General features: G+C 37.1%; 1 protein-coding gene across 6 annotated transcripts in view; it reads left to right on the top strand.

Annotated features, from left to right (window-relative positions):
* The window catches only part of PRMT8 (protein arginine methyltransferase 8), a 164,612-nt gene extending 153,571 nt beyond the window's left edge, over positions 1 to 11,041 (top strand). For all 6 annotated transcript variants that reach the window (XM_003771306.4, XM_031939222.1, XM_031939220.1 and 3 more), the window contains 2 exons: positions 6,481 to 6,602; positions 10,018 to 11,041. In XM_003771306.4, the coding sequence (XP_003771354.1) occupies positions 6,481 to 6,602; positions 10,018 to 10,101 (206 nt within the window). In that variant the 3' untranslated portion in view covers positions 10,102 to 11,041. The remainder of the gene's footprint in view (positions 1 to 6,480; positions 6,603 to 10,017) is intronic.
* Positions 11,042 to 16,463: the final 5,422 nt, after the last annotated feature.

Here is a 16,463-nt window from a genome sequence, read left to right as displayed (position 1 = left end):
TTTCTCATTCCTCTTGATTTGCTACAATTTTTGACACTATTTACAATTCTACACTCTTGAATACTCATACTCTTTTAGTTCTTTTTCCTGTTTTAACTACTTGTTGGTCTTGTTGACTGAATCCTCATTGTTTCTCTATTTTCAGTTTGCTCTTCTCTTACTGTGCTCTTTCCCTTGGAAATTTTATATTCATTACCATGGCTTCAATTAATCATCTCTATACACTTGACTTCCAAATTTTTATCTCCAGTCCAGACCTCTCTTCTGAATGCCAGAATTAGATTTTCAACTGCCTTAAAGGCATTTCTACCTGCATGTCTGAATGACGTCTTAAATTAGCTTGTCCAAAATACATGCTAATAATTTCTTTTACTCTCAGCTTATTTCTCCTAACTTCATTATTTCTGTCTGTGACACCACAATTCACTCTACCTTTCATGTTTATAACCTTGTGGTTATACTTCACTTTCCCTTTACACCTTTCATATCCAATCAATAGCCATATCCTCCCCTTTCTACCATTTCCTCCTTTCTTGCTTTGCTTCTGCTCTCTCTTCATCTTATCTGGTCTTCTCCCATCTCCTTTCCTTTTCTCTTTTTTCCCCCTAAGGTATCTTCCAACTATAAATCTTTGAACCTTTGATCCACTTACAAAAGATATGATCCTGAGCAAATCACCTTGCTGCACGGTACCTCAATTTCTCCCTCTATAAAATGAGAATAAAAATACCGGTACTATTTATCTCAAATAATTTTTGAGATTCATGGTTGTTTATGTAGGTAATCTTCAAACTTTCATGTTTTATATAAATATAAGTTATGATTATCTAATTAAAGTATATCATATTCATTCCCCTTCATACTATACTACAATCAAATTGCCCTGCTTCCACCTCTCAGATACATACCTTTTCTCATGCTGTTTTCTATGACTGGAATGCTACATTTTCCCCTTTAGCCTCTTGAATGTCTGCTGCCTACCTATTCTTCAAATTCCATCTCTAATGCTTGACCCTTCCCCATTCTTCTTCATTCATAAATTCAACTTCTTTTTCAATGAGCCTACTATATAATATTTTGTATTGTAATTATCTTAAATAGATATCTTAATTTGTTTTGTGCAAACTCATGACTCAGTGACTTGGTCTTATTTGAACTTTATAGCTAATCCTAATGCCTAGAAAATATTGTATTATTCCAAAGGTACACAGAAGTACTATTTGAATACTCACCATTTGCATATGTAGTGGAACTCTGTATAATTAAGATCATTGAAGATGGGGGAAGGAAAGACAATTTTTGGAGTAACCAGATAATAATAGCTAAGATTTATACAGTGCTTACCACTTATCATGTTCCAAGCACTTTGCTAAGGGCTTTGCAAATATTATCTCATTTCATCTTCACAACAACCTTATGAAATGAGGTTATTGTTGCTGTTATTATCCTTATTTTATAAATAAAGTTGTTACTTGCCCAGGGTCACACAGCTAGTGTCTGAGGCTAAATTTGAACTCAAGTTTTCCTGACTACACGTCAGGAAAGTCAGTACTTTGTCCACTGTGCCACCTAACTGCCCCAAGAATTCCTAATTAAGATCATTATAAAATTTAGAGGTGAAAGGAACTTCAGAAACTCCCTATTCCAACTATCTTGTATAACATATTTTATATTGAATACCAAGAAGGAAAGAAAAATGAACACAATGAGTGATATAGTAAAGGTACAAAAAGATCTAATCAGATGAAACTGAATCAATTGGTCAACATTTATTAAGTTCTTAGTATATACCAGGAACATAATGCAGGTGTGTGTGTGTGTGTGTGTGTGTGTGTGTGTATGTGTATATGTGTTTACATATAATACATATATGTAAGGCAATCTCTGCCCTCAAGGAACTTAGATTCTAATAGTGGAGACAACAATTAAGAAACTGTATGCATATGTGACATTCAGTTTAAAGGCAACTTTAAAGGTCTTGGGTTGGGGGTAAGGAACCCAGAAAGATCTCCTTCAAGAAGTAGTCCTTGATTTCAGTTTTAAAGTCAACCTGTATTGAATCAGTATATATTCGTTAAGTACCTATTATGTGTTGGGTACTGTGCTAAGTTCAGAGGTCACAAAGAAAAGCAAAAATCCAGTTCCTGGTGCCTAGAAGCTCACAATCTAATAGAGGTAACAATATACAAAAAAGATATAGCTGGGATAAATTGGAGACAACCAATACAGGGAAGACACTAATATTAAGGGGGGTTAGAAAAGAGTTCTTCTATAAGGTAGAATTTTGGTTGAGACTTGAAAGAAGCCAGGAAAGGCAGAAGGTGAGATGACAAGGGAGAGAGTTCCAGACTTGATGGACACTTACAGAATATGTCCCAAATTAGAAGACGGATTATTTTATGGCAAGATTGGAATAGAAGAATAGGTGGAAATCAGTAAGATAGGAGAATGCCAGGTTAGGAAAGCTTTTTTAAAAAGTCAGACAGAGAGTTTTATATTTAATCTTGGAGATAATAAGTTAGATCAATGCTTTAGAAAGATTACTTTGATCATTTGAGTAATTGAAATAGGAAATTGTAGAAGACCTGTATCCTACTGTAATGAATCCTACTGTAATGCTTTAGACATGAGGTGATGACTCTGTCAGAGGAGCGAAAATATGAAAGATGTTGCTAAGGTAGAATGGGCAGTCAAGGATTCTAGGAAGTATAGGTGAAGAGGGAATATATTCATTCTAGGTATGGGACACAACAATTGAAAAATCATGGAAATAGATGAAGCTTCTAGTGTGAGGAATAAATGTAAAGTCCTATTCTTAGGTTCCAAGAATCAATTTCACCATTACAAGATGAGGGACGAGAGGGATGGCAAGAGAGCGCAAATTGTTTTGAAAATAATTTGGTGGTTCTGGAGGACTACCTAATAACTAATGTTATCTTAGGCTACCTTAGGAAAAGCTTTAGCTCCCAGGAATTGACAGTTCTGCCATACTTTACCCCTGTCACCTGGAGTATTATATTCAGTTCTGGGTAATACAGTTTGGGAATGATATTGATAAGTGTGAGTGTGAAATGAGTGTGAAGAGGTGGAAAGGAGCCTTGAATTCATTTCTCATAAAGAGCAAATTCAGTGTGTTTAACTTGGAGAAGAGAAGATTCAGGGGGAATATATGTTAAAGTATTTGAGTATTTGTTATACAAAGGATGGATTCAATTTGTTCTGTTTGGCCCTGGAAAGCAGAACCAGGGAACAATGTGGAAATTGCAAAGAAACAAATTTTGGATAGATGTCAAGAAAAATGTCCAAAATTCAATGGGCTGCCTTGAGATGGAGGCATAGAATGGACCCTGTGACTTTCCCAGAATCATTTACCTAGTCAGTATTTGAATTGGGCTTTGAAACCAAGTCTTCTTTACTCCATATTTACTCCATATCCAATTCTTCAGTCAGTGTGACATTTAGTTTCCTCTAGATTTGATTAGAAGGCTCCCAAGTGCTCTTTGAACTTGCAGATTCTGAATTTCAGTGCTTTTACAGAATAATGAAATGTTGATAATCAAGATAATAGAAAGTAACCAGAGTTGGGATGAATTCAGTACTTCATTCACTATATCATAGCTAGTGATGCGTTACATACAATATAGGCCACCTTCCCCTTAAAACCTTCCCATATCTGCTCAGAAAGAACAATTTCATCTGATCTGATAGTTTTACAATGAATGCTTCTTTGCATATATTTTGTTTTCATCTTAGAACTTCCACCAATATCTTCCTTCAATGCTTGTGAAGGTGATCACAGAACACATGCTTTCACAAATTCTGCAGAGCTGACCAGGTTTCAAGTACAAACCCCAGGACTTTGTGTTTGATTGTTTTGAAGGCTAACCTAATTAAATGCTGAAAAAAGTCTCACCAACAGAATACCAACTAGGAGATAATTTTATTTTATTTTTGGACTACAGAAACTCATGAAGACTAGAGTTATTGTAATCTTCTCAGTAAGGAAAAAAGCACATCTATGAAACAGGAATTTTTTTTTAACATAGAGAAACTAGTAATACAGATACAGAGGTATCTTATTTGGTTCCTTGAGGAAGGGAAGGGGGTCTTTTATCATTGTATATATTATATCCGAACCTCCCATTGCACACAGGAGGTATTTGTTGTTATTTGGCCTTTATTCTTGAAGAGGATCAATGACATTAGAAAGGTGATATCTTGCAAGTAACTTGGATTTAAGGGAGATATGGCTATGCAAAGTCACTACTTTCACTCTCCTTCAGAGCTATCTGAATCCAGTGACAAATATAGATTAGGAGTCTGGAGATGGCCCTAGATGCAGTGGGAGATTTTGGCCTTTTTAAGCTAATGTCTTTTCTAAGTCTCAGTTTGTCTGAGGCAATGCTGATTAAGTGATTCAGTGATTAAGCCAGGTAAGACTGAAGTAAAAAATGGTCTCTTTTAATCACTCAAAAAAAAAAAAAAAAATCAATCTGGGAGAAGATCTTCAGGATTTCTGTCCAGAATAGAAACAATTCCCATTTACACTCACTTTGAGCCATCCAAACCCAAACAATGACCAACTAAGGCGTGGACTGAGGATTATTATGGGATGATCAAAGACAGCCAGAGTAATTTGGGTTTAAGGCATATTCAAGTAGGTCCATTTGAATTCCAGTGGTTCTTAGCAAAACCTGAATTTCCAGAGCTTGATTTCAAAAAATCTACTTTCCTTTGGACTGTAGGTATTTAATAAATATTGAATGAATAAGTGAATTAAAAGGAAGTCTCACTTATAAGGTCTGGATTTCAAAATAGTCATATAATTATGTTCCTGTTAGAGTTTAGCATTCATTTGTGCAAGGAACTGAGTCAAATCCCTACATGATGTTGATGTAGGTGGGCCTATGAAAAGGCAAGCTCTCTAACAGATATCTGATCACAGGGAGATAATAGACTGGAAGGTCTCCAACCAACTTGTCAAATTAATAATGTCATCATTGTGTGGTAGAAAAGTAAGCTGTGAGTCAGACTTGGGGGGGGGGGGTGGTAAGGGTGGAAACTAATATCTGACTTTCTTTCACATAGTCAGAAAAGTTAGAGGATAGAATGAAGGCTCAGGAGTAAGGCTGGCCATGAGACTGACCAATACAGGCTAGTTGTAATTGGAAGGCTGGTCCCATACAATTTAGTGTAATCTTCTCATTTGCTCTCCAAAATGTTCTTGCCATGTTTCATTGAAAGCTAAATTTATAACTAAGGTCTTTGAACAGGTTTTTTTTATTTGTAGATCCCTTCAGTAATGTACTAAATCCTATGGGTCCATTCTCAGGAGATTGTTTTTAAATGTGTTATATAAAATATATTAGATTTTAAAAGCCCAACAAGTTAAATAGAAATAAAATTATCAAAATATATTTTAAAAATTCCAAACTCACAAACCTCAGGTTAAGAGGTTCTCTAAGGTTGGCTAATCTCTCTTCTGATGTACATATGGAAATTAAAACACATCCTCAAAATTGCTATTTCCCCCCCACATATCTGCAAGCTGGAATACCCCAAGTCATTGAACATAGAAATATAGACAGGGTAACATAGGTAGTAAGCAACAGGGCTAAGGATTTTAATTTTATTGCAATTTTGGAGTCCAGACATTATAGATGAGATTTGCTTATGATATGTTCTGATTTCAAATCCAACTTTCTTTCAACAGTATGAAGACACAGTGGAATTTAAATTCAGATCCTCTGATCCAATTTTTTTCCAGTGGGCACAGGATGATATGTAGCTTTGAGCAATTAAATCAAGATCAGTCTCAGATATGAATTTACCTTATACACTAGTTTAGATATATATCTATATATCTATGTCTATGCATCTATATCTGTCTGTCTGTCTATCTTAATCTATGGTCATATAAAGGGTCTTTACTCCCAAGCTTGTCCTAGACACTCTGAAATTCTCCATTTCTCTTTATCATTTCAATTAAAATTCTACCTATTAGATTCTTTTGGGCTGACAGATTTCAGAAGAGTTTTTAAAAGGTCTATGTGTATGTTGGGGGGAGGTAGGGAACTAACTAACAGTCATTCACAATTCAGTATGGTTAAATTAAATCTGATTGCTTTTCTTCAAACTCCCAAGTGAGATACTCTCAAGGTATATAATTAAGAGTTCTAATGGGAAGGTAGAGATAGGTAGGATAGAAAAGAAGGCATTTTAAAATATTTTTAAACATGGGGCATTGCCAGATGTGGACAGGGCTAGATCAGATGTGAAAATAGAGGCTTTGGGTTGCTAGAGTGTATCCTATAGGCAATGGTTAATTCTAGGATGGGAGAGAATATGGGAAAAGCAGTATTAAGTCAGGATATGGTGAAGAAGAGTCCTGGGCTAAGATTCTTCTAGATATCTCTGTATCTATCTGTCTGTCTATCTGCTTGTCCCTTCTCTAATGCTTCATTCTTGTTTTTCTCACAGCCCCTGATGCTCCTTACACCCACTGGAAGCAGACAGTTTTCTACCTAGAAGATTATCTTACTGTCAGGAGGGGCGAGGAGATCTATGGGACCATTTCCATGAAACCAAATGCAAAAAATGTGGTGAGTACAGGGCTGGAAACTTATAAGAGAGGCTCTCTGGTCTGGAGATTGAGGAAAAGAAGGAGGACTTAAAGAGCTTCTTCAGGATGACTTCAAAAAAGATTCTCAGCTAGTCTTCATTGCAAAGAAGAAATAACTAGTAGGAACTTTTAAGTACTTTGAGCACAATCAAAAGAGAGATGGAGGGAGGAATCCACAAGAAGTTCTCTTTGAGCATAGCCCAGTGGAAGTAAGGGAATGAACTTGAATCACTTAAGTTCTCTTTGAACATAGTCCAGTGGAAGTAAGGGAATGAACTTGAACCACTTACCCTTGAGAATAAGGGCCTTTTTTTCAGAGACTGTTCTGGTCCATTCCTCTAACCTTCCTCTCTGTGTCTAGCGTCTAGAAAAAAGCTTTATTGTTCAGTCATGTCCCACTCTTCATTGGAGTGGTTTGCCATTTACTTCTCAAGATCATTTTACAGAAGAGGAAACTGAGGCAAACAAAATTGAGTGACTTGTCCAAAGTCACAAAGTTAATTTGAGACCAAATTTGAATTTAGAGCCCAGGATTCTATCTGCCGTGTCACCTAGCTGCCCAATTGAAAAGAGCTTTGTCATTTAATTATACATCCCTTTAAGAAACACAAGAGCTTATGGTTTGCAGAGTACTGTGTTAAAACTACATAGAAAAAAAAAGGGTTTAAACAAGTCCTCTTCAATATTTTGGCCTTAGGGAGTTTAGAGCCTGATAGGGAAATTATTATCACACATAACTGTGATATATGAATTCTATGGTAAGTGGGAGGCATGAGATAAAATGCAACATTAAGTTTAGGAGAGAATGTGCCTTTTTCCTGAAAGAGTCAGGAAAGATTTCATAGGGGAGGTGGCACTTAAGTCAGACTTTTAAAAATTGGGTAAGAATCCATCAGGGAAAGATGAAAGAAAGCATTTCTGGTAATCAGTCAATAAATATTTATTAAGTACATACTATGTTATAGGCCCTGTGCTGAGATATAAAGAAAGGCCAAAGATGATAATTGTTCTCAAGCCTAACATGATAAAGAACAAATTAGAAATATTCAATAGAGGGAAGACATTCATGTTAAGGAAGATCAGGAAAGGCTTCTTGTAAAAAAGGTGAGATTTTAGCAAAGAGTGTGAAAGTAAGGTAAGGGGCAGAAGTAAGGAGAGAGAATATCATAGGTCTGGGGAACAGTCAGCGGAAATGCTTGGAGTCTGAAGAGGAAATGTCTTATGGGAGGAACAGCATGGAGCCGAAGGGGGTGGATCACAGAAAACATGGGAATGAGAAAGCTGTAGGAAGGTGGGAGAGGTAGTTGGGAGAGGGGGATTTATAAAGGTCTTTGAATGTCAAACAAAGAATTTTTTATTTTATCTTGGAGGACTTAGGAACCATTGCAGTTTATCAAAGGTGTGTGTGTGTGTGTGTGTGTGTGTGTGAGAGAGAGAGAGAGAGAGAAGGAGGGAGGGAGGGGAGAGAGATGGAGAGAGATGGTCAGACCTGTGCTTTAGGAAGATCATTTTGAGATATGAGGGGAGGATGATATGGAGTAGGGAGGTAGCTGGAAACCAGCAGACCACTGCCTTAATAGTCCAGATATAAGGTGATATGAGCCTGCATGAAGGGGGTAGTAATTCAGAGAGAAGGGGTTGTATTAAAAAGATGTTGTAAAAGTGAAATTGAAGCTGAGACAAATGAACTGGAGAGACAGAATTTCTGGGTAATTTATGATCAATTAATTAGCCTAACTGATAATAAATTGATGATTAGTTATCTCAGCAATCAAAAACACCTAATGGAGATACCGAATGCTTTAATATACTTTTAGAAAAAGGGGTGCCTTCCATAGAGATAAAAAGTCAACCCAGATTGGTGAACAATTAATGAAGAATAAACTTTTAAATGAGGAGGTGGGCTGAAAGCCTTCAGTTCCTCCTGCTGAGAGCATGGCTTAATCGTCAGACTCAACTGCCTCCAGCAATCTGGACAAAGCAGTCTGTCTTTACCTGAAGCACCTTGTGTGGTTTTCTCCTTCATGAGCTGAGTTACCCTAACCTCCAAAGGATGTGTACAAGGACATGGGCTAAATGCTTTAGGGATGGAATTCACCGAAATTAGATTCTATTTGCACTCTACACAAAAGTAAGGTTTTCTATTTATGTGGGATCCTGTTCAAGACTGGAGGAGCATGTTTTGGAAAGATTTGGACATTTCATCTATCAGCAATATCCTTCAGACACTGACTGACTTAGAGGGAATGATCTCTGAATAAGGAAGTAGAGAAAAGATATTTTAATCATAATATAAAAATTGGTTATCAATATAATAGAAAAATAATTTCTCTCTAAGTTAACTTGGCAACAGATTGGATAAGAAGGGATGGGGTGCAGTTAGATGTCTGGGAATATACAAAGGTGGGGGGTGATCCTGAGAGGATTGTAGTTCCCTCAATAATATTAGGGAAGCTTGGAAGAGGAGAGGGTCGGGGGGGGAAGAAAATAATGAGTTTAGTTCTGAATATGTTGAGTTTAGGATGTCTGCAAAACATCCAGTTCAAGATGTCCAATGGGATGCTGAAGATATGAGACTAGAGGTGAGGAGAGAGGCTAGCTCTGGATAAATAGATTTCAAAATTAACAGCATAGAGTTAAATCACTGAATTCATGGGAACTAATGAGATCACAGGCATAAAAAGAACCAGGAAGAGAGGCTTAGAGGTAAGTGGGCATGGTTTGGGAAGTAGGAATTAGTTCAATATGGTCAGAGTGTAAAGTCTATAGGAAGAAGTTGTATCAGATAAGACTTGAAAAGTGCATTGGGATTAAATTTCAGAGGGCTTTGAACCCTTTTGGGAAAGGGGTTTGAACTTTACTCAGTAGGCAATAGGGAACTACTGATCCACTGCAGAAAACAGCTCATGGTCTTATAATACTTCCTGTCTACAAAGCATTTTCACATATGTGACCTCTGTGTTCCACACATATGATATTCAAAACAGCCTCATGACATGAGTAGAGACGTCTTAGTCCCTTCATTTTACAGATGAGGAAATGAACACTCAAGAAAATTTAGGGTCTTGTTTAAGGTCAGAAAATTAGTGAGTTTCTGATCTACATCATGGCCCATCTCCTTTGGAGCCACGTCCAGTGCTTTTTTGCACCAGCCCATAGTGTTTCCCGACAAGATTTGCATTTCAGTGTAGAAGATCTAGTTTAAAGATTTTTGGAGTAAGCCTCCTGTAAAACATATGGCTAGGTTACTGAGTATTTGCCATAGTTTGCCTTTCCTAGAAAGCTATAAGAGTAAGTCAGTTAAATACCTATCTTGTGCAGGTGAGATTTGATAAATTCTGTCTGTAGGAAGGGGAAAAGGTGAATTGACCTTTCATTATTTCTCTTTTTGGCAGCGGGATCTTGATTTCACAGTGGACTTGGACTTTAAGGGACAGCTGTGTGAAACATCTGTATCTAATGACTACAAAATGCGTTAGCACACAAAGGAATTTGCAGAAAACAAACAAACAAAAAAAGAAGCACTGTCTCATCTCGATCTGCTGCATTTGCCCACCAAGGAAAACTGTTTGCAGGACTACACAACGTGGACCTCAGTGTGTTAACTCGGCCCAGAAGTTTGGTCACCTCAAGAGGTTCCCGGCAGGCCTTGCTCTAAGTTGGAGATTCAGAAGAATTCCCAGCTCAGCTCTGAAAGTCCAACCTAAAGGCCATCTAGGCAAAGAGGCTCTGGTGCTCCAACAAAACCCCCAAGGATGGAAAAGGACACAAGCATACCAATTGTATTCTTTAACTGTGAATCTCTGGATCTTCCAAGTTTTGCATGCTGCAGGCAATTAGGGCAGACTGTTTACATTAAAACACAGAGACATAGTGTCTTTGATAGCTTAACCAAGATTATCTGTCTATCCATGATGTGTGTGTGTATGTATGTGTGTGTGTGTGTATGTGTGTGTGTGCAACATATATATTAATTTATATATCCACATATGCCTGTATATGCATGCATATACAATCAAGTGGGTATACCTAGACATTAATGCAGAGTGGTATGTAAGTATGTATATATGTGCATATATATATATACATATATATGTATTTATATATATTTCACTTGGAGGGGGTTCTGTTGCTTTTGAATAAGGAATTTGTTTTGTGGTTAGTTTCTCCCCTTAAACAGATGTTAAGCAGCCAGTGAAAGTTACCTGTACCAACACTGGTTTTCCTTTAACTGGACCTGTCTCTTAGTGCCTAGCATAGTTCCAAATGTCTAGAAGGCACTGAATAAAAATGGATGAAAGTGAGATGGACTGAAGTTAAATGCATCCTTTGTTCAAAATGAATTGTCCTTGGGTTTTGGAGAAAGTCCCCATCTGAAAAACCTTGAGATTTAAAGAGAATAGAAAATTAAGTGCTTCATCTCGGTTTGTTGTCGTCAATGCTTTATTCTCAAAGAGCACCAAAATGACATTACTATGTTGGGTTCGAGTTACAGTGAGTCTGGCTGTGGCTGATCAGCCCAGTTCCAGCTAGAAATGCAGATAAAGCACATATAGGTGAGGGGAGCATTTGGGGTAGCTTCTTTAAATTTGCACATTTCACCCTTCTTTCGAGTTACTTCAATTCTGCTTTGCTCCTAAAGTATTGTAATTCCAGAATTCTTTTTTTAATTTTATTTTTTTTCCTGAGGCAATTGGGGTTAAGTGACTTGCCCAGGGTCACATGGCTGGGAAGTGTTAAGTGTCTGAGAACAGAATTGAACTCAGGTCCTCCTGACTTCAGGGCTGGTGCTCTACCCACTGTACCACCTAGCTGTCCCAATTCCAGAGTTCTTCAGAGAGACCTTGAGAGTGCTGTGCCAAGAAGCTGTTTCAACTTATTGAAAACAACACCCCCTAAAAACCCATCCAAGCAAAACACGAGCTTCTGGTTGTGTGCACATTCACTCTCTGGAAATTTAAAGAAAATGTTCTTGGGGCGGGGGGGTCAGCTTTGAATCCATATTGGATTTCAATTTTCATAAGAAGTACTTGAGTTGACTTATTCATGAGGGAAGACCTTGAAAGAGAGGGCCTTGTTTCATATAATTCCAGCCCACTAAAACAGGTTTTCCTTCCCTTTCTCACTTCCTAGTTTCTTTGCCAGCTGCCATTATTTTCCTGGAGATATGTCTGCTTCCAAGTGCCAGTTTGCTCATTCATGTGCAAACCTAAGGACCTAATGTGCAGCAGCCACCAAATAAATGGGGGAAAGGCCAAATGAGTTGGAAGGGATTTGGAGGAAATCATTGAGCTCAATCCTACCATTTGTCATAGACGGAAACAAGCTCAGAGAAAGGAATAAATTGCCTAGAAAGAGGCAGAATGGCCATTCAAACCCTTATTTCCGAACTCCAAATTCCAAAATGCTTTCCATTTTCCATAGCTCTCCTATGATTTCTTTAGACAAGCTTCCTGTAGTATTTTGGAATCTGACTCAAATGATGTGAATATAGAACCAAATATGGTAACAGAGTAAGTGAAATAGACAATTTCTTAGGTTATAACATAAGACTGAAAGTGGAGTCGGGGAATTAAGGGAAGCTTTTTAAAATGCGTAAGAACACATATGAATGCTTTCAATAGAAAGCTGGTTTTTAGTCTTACCATAGACTCAAAAAGCAAAATAACAGTACTTAATAATAAAGAAAATGTGTAATAAAAACAATGCAACCGTTCCCATGAGACTACAAACTTACTGGTCTTCTAAACTCTAAAATATGGGTTTAATCTGATCCTAGAACTTCTAAGATGTGTACGATTTTATTTCATTCTCTCTATGTCCCCTGTGAATAGTAAAGGAGTGTGAATAACAATTTCTATAAGATATTTAACCAATATTTCCAAAAGACTGACCATCATTTACAAAGGCAAAAACCTTGGAGTAAACTGGCACCTTGGATTTATGGTAAAGGAATATGCATCTGATGGGGTTTGGGGAATGGCTCTTAGTAGAATTGTTTTTTCCCAGGTTCTAACTGTGTTGTCATTGGTGAAGACTTCTGAATACTCCTCACCTTGGCTGGCTCATTATGGAGCACAATGAGTGGACTTAGCAGCCAGCTCTGGCAAGGAGCAGTGCCTCCATTTTACATTGCTATCCTGTCTGATTTTGCCCTTCTGCATTGCACTTCCTATTTCACCAAACCCTATGCCTCTGAGCAGCAGAGTTAGGGCAGACTGTAAGAAGCATGTGTATTTTTCAATATTAACACTCTAAATTGAACATCCTACTTCAGATGTGGTCTGGCCAGGGTCATACTATCAGGTCTTTGCCCAGTTGTATTCTCAGATCATGTTTGATTCTGATAATAGCTAGCTAGCATTGTGGAGAACTTGACAAATATTGTCATTTTATTTTCCCAGCAATCCTGGGAGATAGATGCTATTATTATCCCCATTTTGCATGAAGAAACAGGCACAATCAATGCCTTGGCCAGAGTCACACTGTTAATAAGTTTCTGAGGTTGGATTTGAACTCAGGCATTCTAAACTTCAGGTACAATGCTCTAACCCAGGGTTGGGGAACATTCGGCTTGTGAGTCATATAAGGTCAATAAAATAATTTGGGTTGGTCCTGCAAAAGTAATGCAGGTGACAACAGTCTCCCACTGATTGAGTTCTTTAATCTGATAATGTTGTATGGCCCACAAATGATGTTATAAAGATCCAAGTGATCCTTGGCAGAAAAAAAGGTCCTCTGCTCCTGCTAATCACTGTGTCACAATAAGCATTGCCCCCCAACATAGTGCTATCACTGCTCTATAGAGATCTATTCTTTGAGAACTATAGAAAATTTGGTGCTTTTAGAGTATTCCTGCCTAGCTGAAGGAGTGCATGTAATCTCCTTGGCAAGGTCCATAGCTTCCCCACTGAATAGCAATTGGGAGTCCCCCAAAACTCTGTCTTGGGCCATCTTCTCTCTTCACATTTTCTCTCTTGATATCAGCTCTCATGGTCCAGTTGCCACGTCTGTGTAGAGGACTCTCAGATAACTGTAATTCATCCTGCTAGAAGCTAGGTATTACCTGGCTTATCCATCTTCCATTAATTCAATGTGACCAAGCATTCTATTCTATGTGTTGTCTCCCCAAATTAGAACTTGCGCTCCTTGATAGCAGACTGTCTCAAATTGCTATCTGTATTGTTAATACTTAGCTTCATAAATGCTTTTCCATCCCATTCTTTCGCACTGTTGCCTCATATTAACTTTGAAGCCTATAAAAAGTATTTTTTTCAGATAAACTACTTTTTAAATACATTTTTCCATCATAACCATATAAAGTTAATTTTTAAATCATCAAGATTTAATCATTTTTCTTTAAAAGTTTTATCATATTATCTATCTATACACACACACACACACACACACACACACACACACACACATTTGCCTCGGTATTCTAACTGATGAGAATAATTTTAGATATAGACTAAGCAGTAGAGTGGATAGAGAGCTGGACCTACAGTCAGCTGGGTTCAAGTCCAGTTTCAGAAGTTTCTTGATTAATGACGCAGGAAAAATCACAACCCCCATCTCAGTTCCTCAATGAAAAAATGGGGATGATAATAACACCAACCTCACAGGATTGGTGTGAGGATCAAATGAGATATTTGTAAAGCACTTAGAAAAGTCTCTGGCACATAGAAGGCATTTAAGGAATGCTTATTCTGTCCCTTTCCTCATTTCTTCCCCTTCCCCTCCTAAAATGTTAGATATTTCTCCCTCCAGAATCCTCAAAGCTTGCAAGGACTAGGAACTTCTAAATTAGAGATGAACTCAATGCTTTTATATAGGACCCAGAATGCACGATCACAACAAGAAAGCATAACAGCCTCCTACTTCCTATTGGAAGACTTCAGGTCTTGCATCATTTCACTCCTTCCAATGGATTTCAAAGATTTTTCACATTTGGTCTAAAGTTTTTGATTGAGAATCATTCATTGATTGAGCATATTATCAGTTATATTAAGTCAGGTAGGATAACTTCATTGATTTACTGAACCCCCCTAAACTTTGTTATATATGTGTATCATGTATTACAAACATGATGTGCAGCAAAGCACAGTGGCCATAATCTTGGAATCAAGAAGACCTGAGTTTGAGTCTTAACCATCTCTGATTCCTACTGGTTGTATGTACAACTATGAACAAATCGTGTAACTTCTTTCTCCTTGGACAGCTCTCTAAGGCCAGGAATTACACAAGACTGATATTAAAGGAGCTTGGAAATTTTCAAGAGACAAAATCCAAGAAAAAAGTCCTTTGCCTTTCTGTATGTATATGTATTTATCTGCCCATCTATGTGAATTCATATATGTGTGTGCTTATGCATGTGTATATATATACATGTATGTATATTATACATTTATATATAATACATATATATTTACATATACATATATATAGAATAAGAATAATATATAATATATATGTGTGTAGGGAGTACAAAAGAGGAGAAGGCAATTTTTCCATCCCCTTTCTTTTTCAACTAAAAACCTTTCAATTGTATCTACCAGACTACAGGCAAAAACTCTTACCAGAATTCAAATCTCATTCTTAGACACTTTTATCAATTGTCATGAAGCCTTTGACTTCAATTTGCAGCAATGATTAAATTACTACCTTGCCCTCCTAAAATCTTCAATGTCTTACTGATGCTTTCTAGTTTCATTTCCCCCCAGTATTATTTGTATTTAAATGAATTACTAGAAGTGCATAGTAGTTAAATATTGTCTCACAAGTCTTGAGAGATCCTCATTCATATTCTATACATATCACAAGAAGACAGTCATCTCTTTACTGTTATGTCAGTTTTTTAAGTAGGTGCTCAGCTCCTCATCTTTGTCTTGAACTAATGCTGAATAATCTCTTACCTGATAATGCCTAAAGATTCCTGGGAGGAGAAGCAATTGCTCTCCTTTAGAGGGTTCAACTCCTTCCTCAGCATCATTTCAATTACTTAATTCCAAGTGTCCCTTCAGTTGTCCCTTCTCTGTCATATTCTTCTATCCTCCAACTTCTAAACATAGGTCATGTATCATCGTATCATATCAGATAATGTGTCATACACATGATATCCACTTCTGTTATGCTTTATTGTGCCGTGTCATGTGCCATACATAATATTAATATGGTAATAGAAATATTACCATGTTGTATCATATATCATTCAATATTCCATGTATCATATCCTAATATCCCATGTCATATCACACTTTCATATATCATACCAAATCATGCCATGTCATTTCATATATCATATCACATCATATCAGCTCAGTTCATATCATGTGTAACATCATTCTTAATATAAGCTTCTTCAGATCCTTGTTCTTCCTTTCAACATTGTAGCTCTTTTTCTGTGGGTTTTTTGTTTGTTTGTTTTTAAGGAATATTTCGTTCTCAATGACAATTCAAAGAGACATCTGTAAGTCTTTTTCCCTCTCTCTAGGAAGGTCAGCCTGTACTTTGAACATGCATTACAATTTCTTGATTGTGGCAGAAAGACACAAACAGTGTATTTCTTGCATTTATAAGAAACACTCTAAGTTTCTTTCATTCTTGTTAGCAGTTCTTATGACCAGATTATTTGGAGAAATGCTGCTCATGGAAACTAGAATATTCACACTTTTGTACCTACTTACACTATGAAACACTGCTTTCTTTCATTTCCCTTACAAACTTCTTTGTCCTCAGATTCTTGTTCTCAAATCTTTCTATCTTTTTTTTTTGCTGGAAATTTTATTTTGTCCTTCTTCTTAAGCTCGAATTCTTCTTTTCTTTTGAGTCCATGTCTTTG

The sequence above is a fragment of the Sarcophilus harrisii genome, chromosome 5 (assembly GCF_902635505.1).
Source record: "Sarcophilus harrisii chromosome 5, mSarHar1.11, whole genome shotgun sequence".
Classification (NCBI taxonomy): domain Eukaryota; kingdom Metazoa; phylum Chordata; class Mammalia; order Dasyuromorphia; family Dasyuridae; genus Sarcophilus; species Sarcophilus harrisii.
This window is presented reverse-complemented; position numbering and strand designations above follow the sequence as displayed.